General features: G+C 42.4%; 1 protein-coding gene across 9 annotated transcripts in view; it reads right to left on the bottom strand.

Moving 5' to 3' along the window:
* PPP2R3A (protein phosphatase 2 regulatory subunit B''alpha) overlaps positions 1-24,797 on the bottom strand; it is a 59,194-nt gene that overhangs the window by 6,005 nt on the left and 28,392 nt on the right. For 4 of the 9 annotated variants that reach the window (XM_083848792.1, XM_083848790.1, XM_083848789.1 and 1 more), the window contains 10 exons: positions 23,054-23,156; positions 21,334-21,408; positions 16,159-16,245; positions 13,617-13,773; positions 11,728-11,776; positions 11,096-11,185; positions 9,662-9,837; positions 9,020-9,138; positions 7,263-7,369; positions 69-4,111 (listed from right to left, as the gene is read on the bottom strand). In XM_083848792.1, coding sequence (XP_083704918.1) covers positions 4,042-4,111; positions 7,263-7,369; positions 9,020-9,138; positions 9,662-9,837; positions 11,096-11,185; positions 11,728-11,776; positions 13,617-13,773; positions 16,159-16,245; positions 21,334-21,408; positions 23,054-23,156 — 1,033 coding nt within the window. In that variant the 3' untranslated portion in view covers positions 69-4,041. Of the gene's footprint in view, positions 1-68; positions 6,205-7,262; positions 7,370-9,019; positions 9,139-9,661; positions 9,838-11,095; positions 11,186-11,727; positions 11,777-13,616; positions 13,774-16,158; positions 16,246-21,333; positions 21,409-23,053; positions 23,157-24,797 lie in introns of those variants that run through there. The other 5 variants (XR_014588197.1, XR_014588198.1, XM_083848794.1 and 2 more) reach the window with 4 other exon arrangements.

Below are 24,797 nucleotides of genomic sequence, written 5' to 3' on the forward strand. Positions count from 1 at the left end.
ACAATTTTGGGACAGCAGCTGGAGATTAAGTGAAAAAAAACTAGTCTATGCCACTACCATGAGACAGGTTTTACTTCTTCAATTCAGAAGTCCTTTATTTGCCAAAAAGAAAAAGAAATTACAAAGTAAAAATACAAAGATAAAACCATGCCAGCACAAAATGTCTCCAAACTACTTTTACAAAGTATGAGAACCTTTATTATTTAAATATTCAGTTTCTAAAACCATCACCCATATACCATCACAAGATTAAAAGGGTAAGCATCGTTTACATGTTTTTATTACAGCAGCTCATGCTCTTCACTGAGGTTCATTTTTAATTGCATAGACCTAGGTTACTGTGATTTAGAAGCGCCATACTCCAGAAGTACACACCGTTAAAATGACACTTCAGTGACCTCTTTTTTCTTTTGGTCTTCCAGGCGTATTTCAGTAACTAAATACAGTACACCTTGGTTGGAGTATCTCAAGTCAGCTTTCTTAAATTCTTAGCTCACGAAAGCAGGAAGGTTTTCTGCCATGTTTTCTGTAAACCTGAGACTGACTGGAATTGCTTTTTGCTGTCCGTGTCTGTTTTGCAACACTGCCGCTTGGTGGCAGACCAGCAGAAGGGGAACTATGCCACTGCCTGGGCTTTGCGGACAAAAACTGTAGTGAAGGAATTACTACTGAGATTTTAGGAAAGGAAAAAAAAAAAAGTCAAGCTAGTACCATTTGAGCAGTAATTGCATGTGGTTGTATCAAACCACATCTCCTGTCTTAGTACTGCGGGGAGAGTATTTGTGAATATAAAAATAATAAGTGAGGTTTTCTGTAAGGACACGGTGTATTTTTGCTAGATAAAATCAGACTAGAGCTAACAAACAAAGATGTATTCTTTTATCATGCAAAACTGAATTTTACTCATTTTTCTGACTATTTATAAGGAAAAAGGAATCCAGCTCATAATAGACTTCTGAGATAGACTTCCAATGAAAAATGCAAGATCTGTCTTTAAAAGTATGCAACATCTAAAGTGGCACTGACAGTTGCAGACAGGAGGTGAAGTCAAAATAAGTGGGTTCCTACAAGTTTTCTGTGCTATAATTCTTAGGTTGCTTTATTTTAGAGAGCTTTGTAGCCTCTGAAACGTGTGTGTTGCAGCTGAATAGATTGGTGTCTGTATTGGCAAACATCCTGGTCTTTTTATGTTTTGACTATCCCAGAAAGAGAACCTCTGAAAGTATGACAGGAGTTCCCAAATTTACTATGCTTATATACTGCAGCTTTAGAAACCTTCCATCTGGAGAAGCTATGAGCAAGGCTAAGTTGCAAGTCGGATGTAGAATATATGTCATTTATCAATTGATCTGTGGTTGCTGAGTTACGATTATTTGTACGTGTATTTGCTCAGATACAAGAGAGAGACTGGATTTCTACTCCAGAAGGAAATACTACAAATTACTGCATATTTTGCTTTGATATCATAGTAGTGGTGGTTTCTGTAACTTGTCCTTGTATGTGAGGCAAAACATTTGCTGTAAGGTTGTTTGTTTTTAATTTATTACTATTATTATTATTCCTTCAATTAGCTTTGTTGTGTTGCCCTGCTAGAAAAGCATGAATTGGGTTTGAATCACTCTACTTTGTCAGAGAAGCAGTTGAAGTAACACGAAGGTTCAATTTCAGCCCAGAATGGGTTATGTTCTTGTTCCGTTGAGTAATCTTTGTCTTTGGAAAGACTGAAAATTTCATCAAACTATGAGTTATGGGCCACTAAACCCAGATACTGAAGAAAAGAGTTGCAATGCTTTGCCTTGGTTCTTTCAGGTGAAAAGTGGACAGAGCTGGTTACACTTGGCAGTTGTGCAACTTTCATCCTATGTACATTTCTGCAGTCATTCCTAGTTTTTCCTGCATTTGTGTCTTTGTGGAGTCTTTCCCAGTAAAGCTTTTCCTCTCTGGGTTATAGCGATGATGGAGATGTAACTCAAACATCCTGATGTTGAGCAGAGCTGCTCTTGTGTGCTTGTTGCATTCAAAGAGGCGTTTAAGGGGCTTATCCATTAAGGGGCTTGGTCAGAGTGGTGTCTCTTCCCTCATCCCCCCTTAAATCTTCTACTGTAGAATGCAAGATACCTCAAAGTGCCTTTGCCAAGAACCTGGGCATCCAGAGTTTCCCAAATATATGAAAAAATATATGCATCCCAGGATCCTGGATTTTACCATATATGCATCTAGACAAAATAGCAGCTTTGTTCGTGGAAAAGAGAACAGGTCTGCAAGCCCAGTATAGCTAAAAACTTCCTCTTTCAGATTTCGATCTTGATGAGCAAGTTACTAACCTCAACAAGGCAGCAGTATGTCCCACCTAGGCATCGGGAGGCAGGCATGACACTTCAAAGGCTCCTGGAAAAGTTGAAGCTGCATTGTAGTGATCAGCCAATTACTTACTTGGTTATTAACAATAACACTTAAGAGGTATCATCTAGGGATTAATGTACCATTGTGCTAGCATTTTTATGTACAAACTGTGCTGGGCTAATAGTGTCTGCATGTATGTACAAGTTGCCTATTAACTGAATGGGTTCTGCCTTTAGCGCAGACATGGAGCTGCCTGCTTGGAGATCTGATACTGGCAGTTGTCTCTCTGGTATTCTGGCAGCAATTCATACAGGGATGTCCCGAAGAGTCACGATTTGATATTCGTGCGGTGAGGCAACAGGAAATACGGTGTATACATACCAACCAAGCATTACATACTTGGGCGCAGTTACGATAGTTGAAATCAAGTATGGCAGGTGAAACCTCTGCCAAACCGAAGGTAAGTCCCAAATCTATTCCTTTATCATCTATGGCAGCCAGAAGTGAGGGCTGATACAGTTACAGTGAAGACTGTTACAATCACCTCTGTGCTGAATCACAAATAGCTACTAGTCGGAAAGGAGGGACAGCTCCAGCAGCGGATCATGTGCTGTTACTGGAGACACCAGCTGGAATTCCACAGGGAGTCAGTTTAGTTTTGCACTTGCAGCAAGAATTCATCAGTTACACCATTTCCTCTCCAAGACTAGGTCTATTTCATGGGTGGAAAAAAAAAGTCAGCAATATTTAGGGATTATTTCTTTTACCAGTTAAAGAATGCCTCTGTTAACAGAAATTTACCACACTATGTTAGGGTTGATGGTTTTTCTTCATGATCTCAGCTTAGTCTCTTGCAGAAGGCTACAGATTAGCAAGACTACAAGGGATGGGAAGAGCAGAAGAAGGAAACAGAATTGATGCACACAAAACACAGCAGTTTCAGCACACCAGCTGTATGTCTGTTGTAAATATGCTACAAAATAATTTTATGGAGACAAAACACTAGCCTGATTCATAGGGAAGATACTCTCATGCACAGGAGAATATGTATCCTAAATTCTCAGAGAAACATTATATCATGCGGTACTTTAACTGTCCACAGACTGATGAGTAAAATTTGTTCGCTATCATCTATAAAAGCTTTAAATAGCAAAAAGGGACCCCACTCTCTCCCTGTGCAGGCATGGTGCCTTGGTTTCCAGGACACTTGCAAAAATAAGAACTTCATTGTGATTTGTATTTCAGAAAATTTCTAGATGTACGTTTAAGTTAATTCGGCAATTCATGTCACTGGTATAAATTCAAAGGGTCATAAAGAGACAGGACCGAACTGACTGAGAGATGGCCACTGTAGATGTTGCATGCAGTTCTTAGTTTATCGTTAGATGCTGGCATTTATTGCACATCTGGGGATGTTTATATGGAAAGATATAAAGGAAACAAGGTGCAATCACCATTTTTAATGTGTGCACAATAACACATTGTAGAAAGCCTTTTTATAGAAATTGTTATTTCAGTTATACAAGAAGAGAAAAAGGGTTCTCAAATTACAGTGTACAAAATAAAGCACATTGCGCCAATGATGGACTTAAGAAAAATCCCTAAGTGTCCCTAAGCGTCTTGGGACTGACTGCTATCCAGTTTGACAGATATTGATTACACGTTCTCCATTTCTCTATGCTGAGAGATCTGAGATAACTAGTTTGACTTGTCTCCAGTTTCAGAGGGAGATAAGACTTCATCTGTCTCATAGTCTTCTTCAAATGATCTGCAAAGATAAAAGGTGGGTCTTTAAAAGCTGTATTTTGGTGAGAGCATTTTTCAGGTAATTTATTTCTGTGGCCGCTAAACCATTTGGCTAAAATACAATAACATGCAGGATGTTAACCTCAAGGAGGCTGTTTATAAGGCACTGAAAACAGTGTGGCAGTAATCAGTATTCTGACAGCTGACATTGTGCTCCCATCCATCCTCATTCTTAAGTTCTGAAACAACTTTTCACTGGTGTTTAGCATCTTAAAATTTGAATACAGGCTTAGTGACAGTTGTCAGTATCTTGCAGTAGCCTTAATAGTTCAGTGTAGGAATAGAGTTGCTCAGTCACAGATTCAGGTCCTAAAGGAGATTTGGCTTGCTCAGACTTGCTCACAAACACCTGGTTTCCAAAGCATCTTTTGGCTTAGGAGATACTTTGCCATTCACAGAAAAAACAACGGTGGCCACACTGTCGTGTTCCTCTCACTTGGTTTGAAGTTTAATATCCAGGTCTTAGTGTTTATGGCTTAGGGAGGTTTGCCTGCAAGTTCTCATCTCCAGCTGGTTGCATATTTGGGCTAGTCAGGTCCTATGCTCTGCAGCAGAGGATAGTGCTTTGGGGCTTTCATCCCCTTCCTGTTGGTGAGAAATGATGTTTAAGATGTTTTTTCCCCTGCCTCAGCACATCACAGTTATCCTCTGAACTCCCAAGAAATTCAAAGTCTTCCTTCAGTTCCAGACGCAATGCTTGTTAGGCAGGAAATGGTGCAGCGTGTCTTCCAAGGGCGAGCGCAGCGATAGACAGCGATAAACTCCGATACCCCTGTGTGGGCAGCGCCAAGAAAGAACTGTCTGCCACTTCTAATGTTGTTCTTCCCTCTGCTGACCCATGTGCAGGCACGAGTCCTCAGGAGCCACTTCTGCCTGCCAGGCTGTATGTCCTGCCGTGGGGAGGGTTCTGTGTAAGTGGCATCCGGTGAGTGTCCACTGCTGCCAGGCAGGCCCTGGCCTGGGCTGCGAGAAAGCATTTCTGCATTAGGAGCCTCTGTGGTCGCAGAAACTAGTGTTTCTGCCTTCAAACAATAACATGCACATGCATTCGCCAGGAAGCAGGCTCTCTTCATCAAAACCTGTACACAGATATGTAAACCAGGAAACATGGCTGAGAAGTGTTCAGATCACCTTAAGCTTCCAGTAAAAAAGCACGCTCCAAGTGGTAGTTTTGAGCAAAAAGACATCTTGTCTTCTTTTTGGTGATTGTATTGTGCTTGTGTTTTCTAATATGGGTATTAAATTTACCATAGCAGTGCTTAGAAATTTCTGAATCTGCCACTCAGGATCAGAAATAAACACCACAAGATCCTCCTGCCTTACAACACTACATGGACAGCATCTGACCAGCTCTCAACAGAGTCACAGCATCCGTGAAGTCGTGCTGAGTATCCACTATGTCTTGGTGAGATTCCTCTTCCACAAGCAGTGCTCCTCTCACGGGCAAGTCTGCAGGCACCCAGACACTGATTGGTTTTAGGAACCTTCCATCCAGTGAAGCTATGGACAGGGTTAAGTCTCAAATGTGGTGCAGAATGCCCCAATAATTCATTTGTGACTGCTGAATGATGGTTATTTTCATGTGTATTAGTAAGACAAATAATGGATTTCAGATTCTGTCAGCTAACATAGCCAAAAAATCTTCTGCTCCCTCTAAGAGCTCATAAATCCTCTTGGTTTTGTCCCCACTCTGTTTCTGTCATCCTCAAAGGACAGCAGAAATGATGATTGTGCAAAAACTCAATGCCTCTTTCTAGCAAACTTGTTTGGGCATCCAGCTCTCTGTTTCTCATTTTCCCTTCCTTTTTTCCTGCGTGCTCTGTTGCTATGTTCCACAAATGAGATCTAATCCTGCTGCCATGACTACAGAGCTTTTCAGGGGCTCTTAAAAGCAAGCAGCAAGGTTGCGACGGAGCTGTTTCAGACAGACTTCAAAAATGTGACATCACCTGCCAATTCAGGTTTTGGTGAGTTTGGTGATTTGTGGTCCTGCAAAGCTTTTATGGCAGACTCCTATTTCTCTTCTGTGCTAAGCACACAGCTGTTGCAGAGTGGCTGCAGGGAATACAACAATTTTATCTTCCAACCTACGTTACCTCATCTTTCATTGTGAAGGCCGCAAAAAGGCAAGGCAGCTCAAAGCAGCTCATTGTTGTTTGGATGCACATCACAGGGAGAAAGGGAAACACAGCTCTCAACAGCTTTGCAAATTTCTGTGGCTAATTACTAGATGCTACTGTTATCCAAGATGTTTCCAGTGTGGGAAGTTTTCAAAATTATGCAATTGTCTCAGCACTCTTATTTAAATGGCTCTATGAATACTGTTCAAATGGATGAAATTCTGAATCACGCAAGATTAACATGGGGTGAAAGCACAAGCTGCTTCCTTGGATGTGTGTTATAGTAACCATAAAGAGATTCCAGAGAAATACTCTTAAGAAGCTACTTCCACAGCCACAAGTCTAAAGGATAATTACAGCAAACCTGCATTAGGAAACTCTGTGGGATACCCTTGCACACAGCATTCCTTGAGCTACTGCTCTGCCTAAATTGATTGATTCTAAGGATAGCTGGAGGGTCTGTCCACAATTTTACAGAAGTTTACAAACATAAGTGTAAATATTGCAGAAACCAACAGTTTTAAATAAAAAAAATCAAAACAAAATCAGTAAATGAATTAAAATGTTGAAAGAGCTTATAAAGAGCACAGACTAACAGGTGTATAAAGTCTAGCAGAAAGTAAAGTTATTTGACTAAAACAAAGTTTCCACTACTATCATAAGTCTAAGAGCTACAGCTTCTGATCCATGATAGTGTGCATGATTAATACATGCCCAGGACTACCAAAAGTCATTTGAGCTCTTTTTTGTATGGTTGCCAGAAGAAAAAGGCTTTGTCCTTTTTCTCAGCTATCTTCGTATCTGTAGCGTGTGTAGCTAATTCAAACGGCTGCCACAAAGAACTCAGGATGTCCCAAGCCCCTTGTGTCAAATATACCGATAGTGCCTTTTGGAGCAACCACTTCAGGCTTCACCATGCTCCCATGCTGAGAGTCCAGACCTCAGCTGGAGCCAGGCAGCGCGTCCCCGGTGCAGTGCGACGCCCATGCTTACCCTTCTTGTAACTGGTCGTTCCCAGACTCCTCAGCCACAAGAATCTCATACTCTTCAGCAGCATACCTGTCCCAGTCAGAGGGTTCAGGGCCGTCATTTTCGATATCCTAAAGAGAGCAGATGGTCAAGCACACTATGTCTATACCTCTCTACAACTATGTTTACAATAAGATCATGTGTGAAGCACCAATTCTGGGAAGCAACCGTATAGAAACAGTCAAAAATGTTAATTTTTTTGTTAATTTTGTTAATAATAAAAGATTCATAATTAAAGTGTATTAATATCTGCACATAAATGACTATGAAAAAATACTTCACATAGTCTACAAAGATCAGTCTGTGACCCGAGCTGCCAAGGAACAGAGCCTTCTCCATTTCAGAAATGCTGAATGTTAATAACTGCGTGTTTTCTTTGCTCTAGCTCAGAAAGCCATGCATCTGCGCACTTCGTAATTGGTTAAGGGACTTAATACTTTAAGATCTTTAATTAATTGTTAATCATAACTGATCATTTGTGGAACTCTTGACAGTTTGCTAAGCTTGGGGAAATTTGAGAGATGGTTACAAAATAACACCCCTGTAAATAGTTGGCCCTCTGCTATCTACTGTAAGATGGGGGGGAGGGGATAAGTAATACACCCTGCTCCCACCTGCCTGCTCTTATGATGATCCAGTTTAAAAAAAAAAAAAAAGTGGCTCTGGTTTGGGATACATTTAAGCCTAGAATTGTGGAACCACAAAGTTCTTCTTACAGGTAATGTGGGAACATCTGGGAAGGATCCAGAGTTGATTTTGGCATCCCCACCACTTTACTGTACTTTGACCAGTTAAGGGCTTTCTGGAAGATAAACTTTTAAGCTGTACTCATCTGGTTTCGGTGGATAGGTGAAGGGAACCAGAGATGGGGGACTTCACACCAATAACTGACAAAGCTCAGGTCTCAGAACTACAATTAGTCTGACTAACAACTGGAAAATACAAAAGTGACAACCTCTTACATGTTTGCTGGCTAGGGAGAGAGGATGGTGACTGCAGCCAGGCACAATGTGCAATATCCAAGCCTTCCATCTAGTCTACCACCTGTGGTTAGATACCAGTTGGCATCTCATCTGCCTTGGCACCTGTGTTGTAAAGGAGGTCTCTGGTTCTGTTTAGGCTACTGAAAAATTGCTAATGCCGTTTTAAGGATTAGAATCCAACCAGACTACTTAATAAATCTTCCCATGTAGCCTATTTATTTATGAGTGCAGTTCTGTAGTAGACAGGAAAAGATAATTGGGATCTGAAGTTTTCAGTCTCACAGCTCTGTTCTAAAACGATTGAAACAAGTTCCTTTCTAGTTCTAGTCTTTCAGCCTGATGAATGAGTGCAACTCAGCAGGCTTAGGTCATTCTCTCTAGAATCACAGTGCTACACCATCAGTGCTGGTGTAATAGGATCAGTTAAGGCAATCAAATCATAGAATAGCGGAATAATTTGGGTTGGAAGATACCCAGGACATCTCTATTCCCAGCTTCTGGTCAAATCAGGGTTTGCTATGAGGTCCAATGGGGAAGGGTCAAGGCTTTGTCTGGTCACATCTTGAAATTCTCCAAGGACAGAACATGCACAGCCTCTCTGGGCAACCTCTTCCAGTGTACGACTGCCCTAACTGTGAAAAAGGGTTTCTTATATTCAGTTGGATTTTCCCTATACCCAGTTTCATTCCAAAGATGGGTTTGAGAAGGCCTGTATTTAGAAATAAAAGTGATTTATACCTTTTGCACTGCAAAGGGATCCCTCTGTTCGTTGTCCAGATATTTCTCTAAATTGAAGAAGGTGTTGAAAAATACATGAGCCATTCTGCACCTCTTCAAGTCTCGCAGGGTTACTCTTCCTGCGGAAAAAATAACATGATATTGTGCTACTAAGTTTTTCCTTAGTAAGAGACCAGACCCCCCCCTCTGGTCAGTCTTGTAGCAGCTTTGTAACACCACAATGCTATCATATTGCAAAACTTCCAACTCAGTCAAGAACTTTAACATTATTTAATACATGGGTGTGTATTAGTCCTAAATTTCCCACACATACGGAGGTCTTTCACAGTCACGTAAAATGTGAAAGAATGTGAGGGAGGGTGGTAGTTTCACAATCTAGGCTGTCAGTATTTCCACAGCTGGAATATGCAAGACGTGTTGCTACAGTTCCAGAAAGTTCATTCATAAGGTCTCTTGGAAGTATTTCAAACCTGTTTATGTATAACATTAAGGCACAACAGCCATAGATTTTACTCTGTACAGTACTTTCAACCCTGTGATTCTAACACAAGACTGTACCTACAAATGGGTTTCACAGTAACGTTACTTTCTCAATCCACCATAGATCAAAGAGCACGGAAACTCCCATTAAGCAGGACTTACCCTCCCTCTCTGGTTTAACAAGATCAAGCATCTGACACAGCAAGTCCTGAAATGGCAGTGGTTCTATGCCCATCACTTCCATCCGTTCACACTGCTCCTCATAGAAGTATTCCAGTTCATACATGGAGAGCACCCCGTCTCCATCCAGGTCCATGCACCGAAACCAGTACTCAATGCTGGGAAAGAAGAAACAGGATTAGAGAAAGCACAGTGACTAACCCCCACCCCCATTCTCTAATTCTCCTGCCCAAAGGCTGGCATAAAACCAGGAATGCAAATACCCTTTAGGAAGGATGAGGGCACAGGCCAATGCTCAAGAGCACCTCCTGTTAGTCTCCTTTTAGGTGACTTGTGAGCGCAGCCACGCTCATGACCTCTGTCACCAGGCGGCTGTAGCAAGTGCCCAGTGTGCTGCAGCTCAACTGGCTCACACAGGTCATGGTGTCCCTGTCCAATTCAGCAGCAAAAGTTGTCTGAATACAACCGAACCTGAAACCAGGACTCTGGCTGTCCCTGAGTGACCCTGGTGAGTAATGAGGCGGACATGGTATGCACTGATTTCCTCAGCTCCTTAATAGAAATGGCAGTTCTTTACGGCAGCCGCAGAAGTTAAGTTCTTCTCGTCTTTACTCATAAAATTCCTTGTCCTAATAATTGTGTGCAGATCTAGTTCAGCTCTGCACAATAGTCTCCCACTGGCAGTACAAACGAGACACGTGGGCAGGTTTTACAAAGTGACACCATGAGGTTTCCCCACAACTTCCAAGGCACTTGCTACACGCATGAAGGGAACATTCCTATTCGTGGCAGACCTCGCAGGGGTTACCCTGTAGCCAAGGGTAGGCCAGGAGCTGCAGCCCCTGCTATTGCTACCACGGACCCCCCCACTGCAGCACGCGCCAGCCCTCGCAGCTTGGCTGAGCTATCAGCTCGCCTGGTCACAAAGCTGCAGCCATTTGAGCTGAACTCTGCCCAGGGAAGCAGGAGCTCTGTGCTGACAGATGGTATCTTTGGCTGCTTCTGCATAAAGGGCCAGGGACTGCCCTTGTGAGGAGTCATCCTGCCTGCAGTCAGTGAGATCAGGACCTGTAGGGCAGTGTGATGGAGACCAAACAAATTCAGTTCTTGCAGATCGCTACTGCTCTCCAAGCACTTCCTCAGTGATAAACCACTACTAACCTTGTGGGCACAGGGTAACCAAAGTCACTGATGACTACCCAAGACATTTAACATTAAAACAAAACTCTGCTTTAAGCAATCTCTCCTCAAAAAAGGCAAATGATTTCACCAAATGTTGACAGTAAGTTTTTTTCTTCCTAATAATCATGGAAACCCAAGCTGCTGTCTGTTGTGGAAAGCAGTAGGTCACAGAAGTTTCTGTACACTTATCTGCACTCCTCAATACTTTTATTAGGGCACAGGAATCAGTCAAACCTTGTAGCACTCCTTTTGTCTTCCTCCGAAATGAGCAGCCACACAAAATCAGCATAACTCATGCGGCCTTCCTTCTGAATTTCATTTCCTCTGGAAAACACATGAAAAACAAACAAAAAAAAGCAACCAGGCTCCTAAATACTCAGAATGCTATCAACACATTTTTTAAAAAGCCCCAAATCATTTGTGAGAAAAAATGGGACATCATTGCCCATTCAGCCTGTATTCTCTGCACTCTACAGCACCAGTCCTTCTGCCCTTCCCTTCAGGCACAGCGTTTGCTACCTCGCTTGCCAAATACCCTCCCACAGCAAGTGCTGGGCTGTTCAATTTTTTGGAGGCTTTGTACCAGTGGTCTCCAGCTATCCCTGTGCTGTGTGGGGCACAAACACAAAGTGCCTGCATGTTCCCACCGGCTACAGACAGTTTGTTCTACAATGAGGTGTGTAAGTGATCATCCTGTGGGATTTCTAAAGATACCCAGAAGTCCCACTCCATTTTCAGGCAGCTCCAACCAGAGCACCATGTTGGAAACCATACTGATCAGTGGGATCTGAGAGTATCCTGCATTTCTAATTGGCCTGACAGAGATTCTCTTCACTTCCATTCCCAGCCAGTACACTATTCCTCACCTCACCACAGCGCCGCTGAATATTCGCTCAATAATCCTGCTTGATAAAGCTGGAAACAAAGAAAACAAAGAAAACAGAGAAAATGAAGCTACAGGTCACAGGGATAACTACATGCAGTTGTTTATGCTGACCCCACACAAAGTAATTTTCCATTGCTAAAAGAAAACTCTACCTACACTGTCTGTCTAGCCACTTTACAGGTCTCTGTTTCACAGCATTTTGTAAAAAACAAAGATTATACTGCCAGTGTGTCTGCCTTTGGATCCTACCAAACACTGTTATATCTTGAAAGTATGGTAACTGTGTGTGGTTTGTTGCACATGGGCAGTATTACTCCTAGTTTGCTGCAGGAGGACTGTTAGAAGCAGACTACTTCAACGTGTACTGCAAAGGAAGTTCAGCTATCAAGCAAACACCACACATCGAATCCCTACAAAACACTTGTTAGCAGAGCACAAGGCATGGCAGTCCTGCAGGGACTGACACCTCCCCTTCACACCCCCCCTTCTCTCTTCAGCTCCACAGCACGCAGTGCTCTCAAGCCTCCTGTGTAACAAACACTCCACTCCCACACTCCAGCCTCCCCAAAGGGACCAAGTTTCAGTTAGCACCTACTTGAAGCTGGGCACTCCTCATCCTCAGCCCATCCAGGCCTCTTACCAGCGTCCTGACCCCTGTGACTGCCACACTCACCCAGAACCCCCATGGCCTTCCCATAAATGCCTTCACGTGAAGGACAGGGGCCACCACACCACTACAGCACCCATGCATTCCTACAGCATTGTCATTCTCATATCCCCTTCTTTCTTCCTCGTTTCAGCCCACTAGGACCTTGGCTCCTACAAAGCATTGTGTGTCCCCCAGATCTCCAGCAATTTCTGGCAATTTTCACACCTCCAGACCCCTGCAGCCCGATGCACTGCAACACCTTATCCCCTGGCACCTCCAAACCACATGTGGTGTCCGAAGATCTCCTGTTTCTCCAAGCCTGACTCTGTCCTAGAGCTACTTCCCCCAAAAGCGCAGCAACCACACAGAACAGTTCCAGACAGCTTTGTCTTCAAAATCAACGTGCTGGTCAATAGCTTGAGCTCTTGTCCAAGACACTAAATCATGAATCCTAACTGTAAGTGTATGGGCATATATCATGCTCCAAGATCACAGACAATCTTAAACACAGCCAAACTGACTGGGTGCCTCCATCTAGCCCAGCAAACAAACCATACAAACCATAACCACACATTCAGTGACTCTTCACTAGCACACTTTTTCAGCCTCGAACAACTTGCAGAGCACAGACTTCCTGAGCCAGAGGAAGTGCCTTTGGATTATTTAGCCCTTTGTGGATTTTTATTCCATTAATTTATCCATCACACTTGAACCTCTGAAAATTTTTAGCTTCTGCTCAGCTTGAGGCAAATATTTCCAGACTGAACTCGAGAGACAGTCTTCAGAGTGCATCTGCAAACTGAAATTCATCAAGCCCTGAGAAGCCTCTGAAATTTCTCTCATACACAACAAGATTGCACTTCAGCAATCTTTAAAGTTCATGGGGGCTTTACCTTCTCGTCCATAGTTCAAGTACCTGCAAAACCCTCAGCAAATAAAAAGGTAGTTTCAGGGCATTATTTCTAGATTGTCCTTCTGGCAGCAACCCTCTGTAGCTCCCTCTCTAGCTACTCAAATGGAAAACAGTATCTGCTGCATTTCTCTGTGTTTAAGCCCCTAAAACTAGGTCTGTAAATCAGCATTTGTGCAAGAGAAGGATGGCTCCACTTAAATTTTTTTGAGGCATCAAATTAGCTGCATTAAAGCCAGGCTTTACTCTTTAGTAGGAGCATTCTATTTTCAGCAACACCTCCTCCCACCACAGCTTGCAGGCAGCATACCTTGATCACTGTACCTAGCCAGATCCTTCTGGCTGATATAAAGGTCATGGTCAGTGTCCAGCTCCCAGAATTTACAGTATATAACATAGAAGTGCTCGTAGGAGAAATAATCTGTGATCTGATTTATGTCATCCTCTTCTTCCAAGAGAGCAAGAGTCTGAAACAGTACAAATAAAGTGGGAAGTTAAACCTGGACAAAAAAGCAGTTCAGCAGCTCAAGCCCTTCAACCTCTAATGAAGCTGGGTGAACACTGCTCCGAGAGCTAATCCAAAATGTAGCCTTTCCCACTGTAGATTTTGTTGCTGTGTTTGATATTCAACAGGCAGTCACAGAGCATCTAGCTTGACTATCCTGGTTAGCATACGTGTAGAATACTTTTGCCAGTCCTATGAACAATTCCTGTTAATTTTCAGCTATAGCGAAGAGTCACGCAGAGGAACAAGAACACAACTGCTGTCTCAGCTGGGATCCATTATTTGTGAACTATCTCTGACCTGTAGCAGAGGCTCCTAGAGCCATTTACCACAGCAAATCCACAGTTCTCCACAGCAACTGAGATATATCTTGACACTGCACACATCCCAAAGTGCAAGATCAAGTCTTGCTCCAGACTCACACCTGGACAGGGGAAGGAGGGATCCAAGGCAAGTCAAACCAATCACACTGAATTTCCTGGGCTGTTGCTGACAGGAATCAGTCTGCTTTAACTGGGACAGATTTCCAAACAGGATGTCTGTTACCATATCCTATTTAGAAATGTTTAGTAACAACATCCTCGTCTCATTCCCACTTTACACCTACCTCTGTCCTTCCCTCTGCTCCACCTTCCCACTGGCAGGAGGGTATCGCACGTTCACCTGTGGCACCTCCCTGCCTGTCTTTCCCCTAGTGCTGAGGCCAGAGGACACCGGACAGCCTTTTCAGCCTAATGAATCAAGGCTTCAGGAATGTGAAAAGGCCAAAAGACTCACATGAACTATGGGTGTTGTCCTGTCCTGCCCTCACAGCCCCTCAGAAGGGAGGAGGTGAAACAGTCTAAGAGCTACGCCAGGGAGCTGTCTCTAACCAAGCAGGCTCAGTGGCCTTTCTACCATAAGCATAAAAACACACGCTGTGCTGTATGTAAGCACTGATAGTTCACCATCAACCTTCAGTCATCTCCATGTCCTAGGAACCCAACTGGGTCAGCACAGAACTCCCACGTCCTGCTAACCACCAAGTTCAGCAACATTTCAGACAGGGACAACAGGATGGCACTGCCAGACTATTCTGTCTTGCTGACATTTAAGTCTAAAATCTCTGAGCAATCACTCACTACCCTCTTCAAATTCTTCTTAGGTCTCTCCAAGTCTTTACAGGCAATAATCATTTGGGGAAGTTTTTCAATAACTTTTTTTTTTAATAGCTCACACCAAAATATGCCATTTACACACGCAGCAAAGAGCTGCCCAAAAAAAGTTATGGTCCCCAAGCTGAACTTCCCTGCTGCAGAAGATGAAAAGCAGAGAAGGTACACAAGGAGAAAGACAGGAAGAGTATATAAAGGGAGAAAATGGGCGAACAAAGATGTAGGCTAAGCTAGAAGGATTTGTTTATAACAGAGGACAGGGAGGAACTAAGATGATAAGGCTTGGATGGGCACGAGACTGAAGGGACTACTGATTATTAGTTGATGTGATCAGTGGGGCAGAAGAGGTCTGAAAGGAGAAAGAGCATGAACTCATGCCCGAGGCCTTCAAGAAAGCACACTACGTCTGAAGGGGAAAACAGGATGCAGCAGGGAGAGCTCACTGCTTTAGCTGTGTCTCATCTTGACCATTCAGCCTAAAGACTTCTGGCTTTTTAGGTTGGGCTGGAGCTCAGCAGCCTTGTACAATTTTAACCCAATGCTCTTTTGGGCAAAATATACAAAGAACAGAGACCGTTATCCTGAAACCTCTGTCCAGCACCCCCTGCTTTGATACACCACAGGGACTGTAACAAGTGCCATGCTTCATTTGTCAACTTTTCTGGAGAAGCCTACTGCAGAATTAGAAATCAGTAGAAACTGGATGGTGCATCCTGAGATGCACAGTCTTGCAATTGCACAGCACAACATGCCTGACCAACTGTCAGGCGGCTGATTGCCAGCTGAGAGGCAGGAAATTGGCTGTCCTACCCACCACAGATCATAGGCAATCCACCAGCTATTCTTGGCTGCTCCACAAGCCACTTAACATAGGTGCACCGCCGTCTTGCTTCCCTTCCTCTTTGGCTAGATCAGGAGCCAAGAGCCAATCTGCCCGACGTAACTTCAAAGCGGGTGCACACTGTCACCCTTCTGGCACAACTTCTGGCCAGTGCCCTCTTGGCTGCTCTGGTTCTTGTTCTCCTCTCATTTTGACTCCAGCACAACTCCTCCACCAGTTCTGCCCGATCCTGGTGCCGAGCATTTGGCCCACCTCGCTACAAGCCAGCCAGTTCCCTCACTACACAGTACACAGGAGCAGAAACACAGGGACCTGTGCATTCTACATCCTCTTCAGGCAGAAACCAACATACTTGCAAGAAGTTGCTTTTCCTCAGCTCTGTTAGAGTGATCTTCCCAGACCAGGATCGATTGACTGTGTAGAATATTCTCTGTATAACCTGCAACACAAACAGCGTTCTTTGAACCAAGTCCTTAAACATAGCAGTTAGGGAATTGAAAGAGAATGCTTATTTGGTTTACTCACTCATCCTAAGGAGACCTCTTTTTGAAAACTATTTTTTTGTACATACTGTTATCCTTAATTCACTATGCAGTTTGAAAATAACATTTGTTTCTGAAACAGTATTATGCATTTCCACTCTGCAAATATTTTCACTGCTCTTAATTCACATCTTTGAGCAAGCAGATGCATTATTTATGTCAAATAATATGTTCAAAGCGCTGACAAATCACTCAAACAGTTTCTCACGCTTTAGGCACTGCAGCTCACACGGATCTCAACAGATAGCGTTCTGCATTTCTGAAAAAATCAGGACTTTCGAAGAGGAAACAGGACACATAAATGAAAGCAGCAAGTGTTGTCTGACCTATTGTGTCTGTAACAATGCCTCATCTTCTTGGTGGCTCCACTGAAAGTAATCAATAGAGATTATCTGTCTGCATTTATCTTGGACATGTTTATATCATTCAACTCCTTCACTGATCTACCTCTCAGGAAAGGGAATAAAAAGCACGGTGGGGAGTGCATACACTTCTGAGAACTCAAGAGGAACAGTGCACAGTATGAGACCGAGCACACACAGGGACCTAACGAGCAAGTTGAACCCTCCCTGCTCCACTCCTTGTTAGCAGGAAAAGTATCAACATAGAGCAGGGAAAACACAAGTGTACGATCAAGCGCATGCAAGGATAAACTTAGTGTGAATAAGACCATATAAACCGCACTAACATGACATCTTCAACACGAGAAATTAGAAACCAAGTTAATGACTACCAGCACTGAAGTCTATGGAATATAATTCTTGTCAACAAAACCTACGGCAAACAAACCTTTGATGTGTCTGACATGTTGACATTTTATCCCAGGATTTTAGTAAACCTTAATAGCACATGCTACTCCAGCGTGAAAATTAACTTTACAAAACATGGATATAGTAAGGGATTAAATCTAGTTAACAGATAGACTGGGACTGGTTTCTTTCTGAGCCTAAGCGTAGTTCCAAGTGGGCTATCACCATTTAAGGGCCGTGCTTTGACTCAGTCACACAAAGACAGGTTCTTAGTCCAGAACAGATTTGGAAACAAGTATGAGATCATTGCTAACAGTCTGCTTTGGATACACAGATTGGTGAAGCAGTAAACGTTGATGAGCACAAACAGTTTTGGGAGCAACAGGACTGATTTGAGGTCTCAAAATGTGTCCCAAAATGAGAGAATTAGCAGTCAACTTAGCTCAACATGATATCTGTTGGTGCCTATCCCGCTCCTTAGAAGCCTACATGGGGATACGGGGAGATATGGGACAGCAGAACTTTTTGTCCCTTAAAATACATAACTAGAAGCTGAAATCAGCCTACTTCAGACTGACAGGAGTCCTTTTTTTTTTTTTTAAATATTAACACTCCTGATTATTAACCAATGGAACAACTCTCAGAGAAACACAGCAGGATCTTCCATCAAGCATGAATGTCTTTCTAAAGTTGGGTGTCAATTCACTTAAAAAATATATATATGTCCTAACTATAGCAATCACTGAGCAATGTTCTGTAGCCCATGCAATGCAAGGGTTCAGCCTAGGCAATGACAGGGGTCTTTTCCGCTTTTAAACAATTAAAAAGCTGTCTCGTTCTTCTTCAGTGCCGCTGGCAGCCACTGCCATTCTGGACTATTTTTGAACTTGGTTTGGCCTTTGCTTCCAGGTTGCCAAAGAGTACAGTGGCTGACGTGTCTCTCACCTCATACATGACCCAGTACCGCACCTGTCAACTCTGCAGCAGCTTGCAGAGATACAGGCTTCTCACACCATTTCAAGGACTCAAAAATAAAAATCCCACGACAGAAAAAGGACCCCTAACTAGCAACATTTTTCTTTTCCTCTGCTTGCTGGCTAATAGAAGACAACAAAGTATCTCAACACAATGTTAGTGACATGCAAGAAACCGTTCTTCTCAGATCATATTGATAAAGATGTCTCTTCTGCTCTCTTCTCACCAGCTGTAAACATAAGACATACAGAGCAAAAATGTCTTCTTTACCATGTCTGGTCACTCAGTGCAGGTTTTATTATTCAAGTAACAGTCCAGTTTCAGTGGGTAGTACAGAGTGTATATGTACGTATAAAGTATCATTACTTCTCTCTTTGCCAAGTTACAAAGATAAAGCTGTCAACAACAACAAAAAAAAGCATTTCGAAAACATCCTAGGGCATTGTCATGCAGCCTGAGACGATCTGCAACACTCAAGCCACAGCCAGTGTTTGCTGTAACAGAAAATCAATTCCTGTGGCCTCCCTGTTTTGTCTCTCACAGAGAGCAACAGCTGCATGATCGCAGCTGCACTGCAAGCTTCGAAACCAGGCCCCGGGCGCAGGCTGCTACGAGCAATTCTGCTCAGCAGCTATGACCTTCCTGAAAGCCTTAACTCTGGCTCTGTTCTTCCTACCGTGGCTTTTTATTCCAAATTCAGTACATAAGCCTTCAGAAGGGGAAGCCCCTTCCCTATCTGCCCAGTCCTGTCACGTAATCTACATCCAGGTCCAAAACCACTGATAGGTCAGTTCTAGACTTTTCCCCACTCTTCCCACAGAAGAAAAACAACACCATTCTGGGGAAAAATAAATAAATAAATAAATAAATAAACCAAGGCTTTATTAAACCCTGTAGGCCATCTTCACTTTCCATATTCAAATTGGTAATACTGCATGAGCTGAGCATTTTTCAACAAGCAGTAAGTTTTTCCAAGTTGTTTTTATTTGACTCAGCAACAGCATGTAGAGCTAACATTGAGCTTTCTTTGCACACTCTGGGAGAAGTCACACATTAAAGCTTTCATGTTAAATGTCTCATGATATTCTGCATCATCTTCACCAACTTCAGGAGTCTGTTGAAAAAAACACAAGTATTTTAGTATGCTGGCAATACAACAGCTCACATATACTGATGCAGATTAAAGTACAGATTACTGTATCCAAAAGGCACCTCTAAAAGGTGCAGAAAAGGGAAAAAAAAAGAATTTGAAACATGCATACACATCTTATCCATACTAGACTGTTAGCTTACTCTCAGGTGATTTCAACCAAGTGATGCTGTATCCAGCAATGAACACAAAAGCCAGTGTCTCCTTATGGCCCTCATCTGCAACACAAAAATAAAATGTAATTCCTGCTCTTGCAGCAAATACAGCACTGTCACTATAAGTATAAGGCACTCTACCTTGATGGGATTGAAAGGATCCAAGTAGTCTCAAAATCCAAGGACAAAGCTGTTTCCTTCATTACCTCCTGGTGGAAATACTGAATTTCATGACATTAAAGACAGAACTGCCAAACTGTCTGTGGGTGGAGATGTGAGAAATAGGAATTCCGGGTGTCAGAGAGAAGAGCCACTGCTGCAGTGGGCCAAGTACTGTCACTCCACATGGGAACAACCTGACCCAATGGACTGTGTCTCCTGAGGTCTCGACTCTGCTCCAACTCAGTGATCTGGCCAATGCCAAACACAGAGCTCAGAAGGAACGTGTCTGTCAGCACAGACACCCAGAACAGCATTGTCCTGCCAGTGTGAGGAGTCTGTGAAGGACACTGCAGCTTTGTAAGATTTGCTGCCACACACCATCCACCTCAAACACCCGCACCATCATTTCCTGGGTGCCTGAGAGCAAGCTTAGAAAGCCACCACTGTCAGTGTATTGTGCATAAGGGTTCCTAAAGGCTCTCAGGCTGAAGTAGGGAAGCACAGTGAAGATGAGCAGAATTAAGAAGCACTGAGGAACCTTACATACACATAAAGCATCCAGTTCTGTGACCAAATTTATGGTGGTCACACAGGACCTCATTCAGACACAAGGGAAGTTGAGAAAGGAAGAGAGATGTTGCTCTTTTTAGTAGCAGCCTGGACTTCAGTTACCTTGAAGCAGAACCTCAGCTTCACATGGCTGATCTCTCAGACCAGAGCATGCATGGCACCTGGTGAGGTCCAGAAACTGCAGCAATTCACCCATTTGTGTGCCTTCACAATCTCTTGGACATTGTTACACCTACTCTGACCAGGTACTATGCTTAAGGTACCTTGTTGCACGGGCACTGAAGGTGCTGATAATACACCGGTGTTCACTGTTGTATTCAAGCACATGTACACATTTGAAATTGTTTCTTATTAAAGATTTTCATAAAACATTAGTGTGATGGTTCAGGATATGCCCAGAGTAACAGAGTGTCTTTTTGCCATCTGCTCTTTCCTGTAAAGGGACAAGCTTGTGCCTGTCAGTAATCTCTCAGCTGCCAACACGTGGTGCAGCTGGCCCCCATGCAGAGCCTGGCAAGCCAATAGGAGGCAGCTCTCTTTAGCCCTTTCTTTATCTGATTTTTTTATCACTGCAGAGATAAAACACCCTATATTTATACCTTTTATTCATATTCATACCCAACATGAGACAAGTTAGAGGCTTAAAATAAAATCCTGGAAACTTATTCAGGTAAAGCACAAATCTAACTCCTTACTGCAAAGTTGGAACAAAGCTACAGAACAACAAACAGTAGTCACAAAAGCTCAGCAATTCAGAAAGACTAGACAGGCTTTCTGGCACGTGAGATGCAGGAGGGATGGACATTGGTGTAAAGGATGCTTTGTACCATGGGACAATCTGATTCTCCGTGCCTAAATGACAGAAATCTTCAAACATGAGACCTTCCACGTCTCGGCAGCCCAGCAGAATTAGGGGTAACTTCGCAGCTCTCAAAGACCAAAGAAGGACCACTCTTATTTTCCTTCATCATGATTAAAGGCCAAAGTTGTATTTAAAGATATGCTTAAGGCCAGAAAGAATGACCATTACCCTTTTGACTGACCACTTGTACAAACAGACTGATTAATTTTTTGTTTTGAAGTAGTTCTTAACAAAACTCATTGCTAGCAATATGAAAAACACATTTTTTTAAGTAACTGAAAGATCTGCTGATGGGCACAATGACAAGTAACAAAGGAGAGTTGGTTCAGCAGTGTCACAGGAGATCAAAGAAGCCAGCCTACCGTTGTAATATACCGGGAATGGAACTCCGGAGCGTCCTTCAGGAACGTCAGGCCAGGATGCGTTTCTACCACATCCTGCAAGACCAAATAAAATGAAACATTTTCTTCTCCTTTTACTTAATGTTCAGATGTTACTGGGTTTACAAACCAATACTTTTGCTTATTTTTGAAACTGTATTTGCAGCATTAACGAAAAAACTGAAATGATATCTTTTAATCTATAAAGTGAACCTTCTAGAAGTAAAAGTAGAATACATTTTCTGGGCAATACGCACCTGTTGGGCCATTTTGATTTACTTAAGGACAGAAAAACAAAGGAAGAGAGTTAGTGAGAGGATGAAAACTCATTTTTAGTGAATGAGACAAAAAATTAGTTAGTTTACCATGCAACCATCTCTTCAAAACCATTTTTCCATTCATTGAAGATATTAATATTTGTTAGAGATAAGTGTCAGAAATGAATTTTCTTTGAAAGGTTATAAAAGTTGCCTTTCATGTCCTCCACAACAATGACAGCTCTTGTGAACCTTAGAATGCATACAGTTGTGACCAATGCTTTTCTAAAATTTACTTCTACGATGTATGGAGATTTGTTTTTCTCAAGATCAGCTTTTTGTAAGCCAAACACTCACTCGTGATGCCAAATCTGCCAAGAAATGCATGACCAAAGACATAGAGAAATTGCTCAGATCTTGAATGAATCACCTCAGGTCCTATATGCATCAGACCATCTGTGTAATTTTGGTATGTCTGACTCCTCTACTCCCTAAGAGGTGTTCAGAATTTTGCTCTGTTTATACCATGACGTGGCAAAGGGATAGAGTAGATACAGTGCCCTTAGGGGTGTAATATGACCAGGTTTTGGCCAGTCTAACTTGACGTCTAATATGATGGTGCCGTATGGTATAATATTGCTTGTCTCTGGTTGACTGACAAACAAGCTTGTACACGCCTTTGGCTGAGCCAGCAGCTAAGAAGCAGAGCTGCTATCAGTCAGGAAAGGCAATACGCCCAGTGGAGAAAAGGTGAAAAGTAACATGAGAAAATTTACCCGTCAGTCCCAGTTAAACTTGTCTGAGACACAAATGTCCAGTGCAGACAAAATCTTTCCCCAGTAAAGCAACTGCACAGAGGTTTTGCACAGAAAGCAATGGAGTGTGTTAAATCTAAGAATATTATGGAATGGCTTCAAAACAGTATCAACAGATAATCAGAGGAACAGATGGACCTGATTTACAGAGAAACTACAAAAAAGCTAAATCTATCCAGTGCTTGCCTAAACGGCCACAATACTTTGCTTTCATACTTGCTTTGTTAAAAATATCACACCTGAATTAAAGGGGAGGAAAGAAAGAAATTAAATTAGGATGCACAGAGTTTTGCCTGAATATCAGGAAGAAATGAAATCAGGATGAGGAGACTTCAGCCTGAATATTAGGAAAAGTATCATCAGTATAATTTATGTACTAACAGGTACAGAGGCGCACACACAGCAATTGGGATGGCAAAATTTTCTGCATAGATTTCCAGGGGATATTGCACCTGATAGTCTGGCTTAACAAATTCAATTATAATTGCAATGTCAAGCAACCCACCCAGGTGCTGTTCAACCAAAGGTCTGCATATCCTTGGCAAACATTTAAAGACATGAGAAAAAAACAGTTAAAAAAGAAACACTGCTCCCTGTCCCCATCAATTCACCGCTGAGCAGCTGATGTACCTGAAGGAGCGGGATGAAGTCCTCCTGCTCAAGGTAGTCACAGCTAGGCTTTGCTACAAGGTAGGTGAACCTGGATGCATCATCATGGCAGTTACGTAGGATTCTGCAGGAGAGATGAAAAGTTACTCCAGCTGCTTTGCGTCCATCACAGATCACAGCTAGATAATCCAGACCCTTATCACATGTCACACAATACGCCTGCAATATGTATTATGCAAAGTTGACCTCAATACTAGTATCAGTTTGCTTCTTCAGCAGCACCAAGGTATTTCTGCTCAGCGGAGCTTTCTTCACGTTACCATCACTGTGGTAAACAAGACGTTTCTTTCTGAAGACTCTTCTTATTTTGATTCCACAGCACCTTAGGAAGTAACCCGACTTTTCAAAATGCTGCATGCTCACTGACCTCATTTGAAGTCCAGAGGACCAACCTAACAGGATGCTGTAACAGATGTGCTTCCCAATTTAATCTTTTACTACGTTTCATTATTTGAAGATGCTGTCCAACTGCAGCGACTAAGTTTTGAACCAGAAAAATCACTCCCCAAAAGGGGAATGAGCATCTCTTATTAATTATGTCATGACTGGCTGCTGTGCAGAGGAATACATGGAGAATAGCCTAATGAAAGAGTGAGCAGGGTTGAGAACTGAGAGGGACACAAACATTGAACTATAGCGTTGAAACGCCTCTAGTTTTCCTGCAGAGATCACACTAACAGGCCTGACACTAATTATGGCCTTATTACTCTTTACCAAAAACAGACTTTACCAAAAAAGATTTTATTATTATTGTCGGCACCCCGCCCCCCCCCCCCCTTTTTTTTTTTTTAACTTTTTGAGTAAGGAAGAAAAAAAACACAAAAACTAGTGGCTGACAAGCAATTCTGTCAGCTGCACATTTGTATCATGCTGTCAATTAACAGATACATTCTAAATCAGCTGAAGAAAAGAGGTGCTTTTCATTTTTTTATTTATAAATCATGCAACATAACAATGGGTTCCAAAACCATGTTTTAGTGCCAGACTAAAAGCTCTGATTTTCAGAAGTATTCTACACCTAGCAATTCCTATTGACTTCAAATGAGATCAGGAAGCACACAGCAATTTGAAAAATTAGGTTACTTACTAAGATGCTTAAATATAGACTTCAGTGATTACAGATTCCTGTTTTCAAATTACGGCTGTGTTCACGCAGTTGTAGTGCAACTTTACAAAGAACACTACTTTTATCTCTAAGTATCACATTTCCAGAAGTAATTTTGCAACTGTCGGAGGGCAGGACAAAGTGGGGAAAAAAAATCTTTCTAAAAGAGAAATTAAAGTGAGGAAAACATTAGGCAATGGCTTGTAAATGGTATGGATTAAAGGAATACGGAAAAGGTGTGTGACCACAGTCCGCAAATATCTGAAGGATGTGCAAGTCAGAGGGAGTGAAAATATGTGGTATCATACATGAGGGATAGAGGGATTAATTAGAAGTAATTGAAGGAACCTAAGGGAGAAAAAAATATCATCCATGTCAAAAAAAACTTACTGATTGCAGTCATCCCTAATATTTTTGTAATTTTGCCAGGGTAACTAGAAGATGTTTCAATAATATTATCACAGGAAATAATTTGGGAACTCAGGGTTAAAGACCATTTCAAAAATCTGAAGGGTGATCATTACATCAAAATATAGAAGTCTCTCTGGATAGGAGGTGGAGATATTATTCAGGTGTTTCACAAAGACTAAGTTGCCCTGG

The sequence above is a fragment of the Anser anser genome (assembly GCF_964211835.1).
Source record: "Anser anser genome assembly, chromosome: 9".
Lineage (NCBI taxonomy): Eukaryota > Metazoa > Chordata > Aves > Anseriformes > Anatidae > Anser > Anser anser.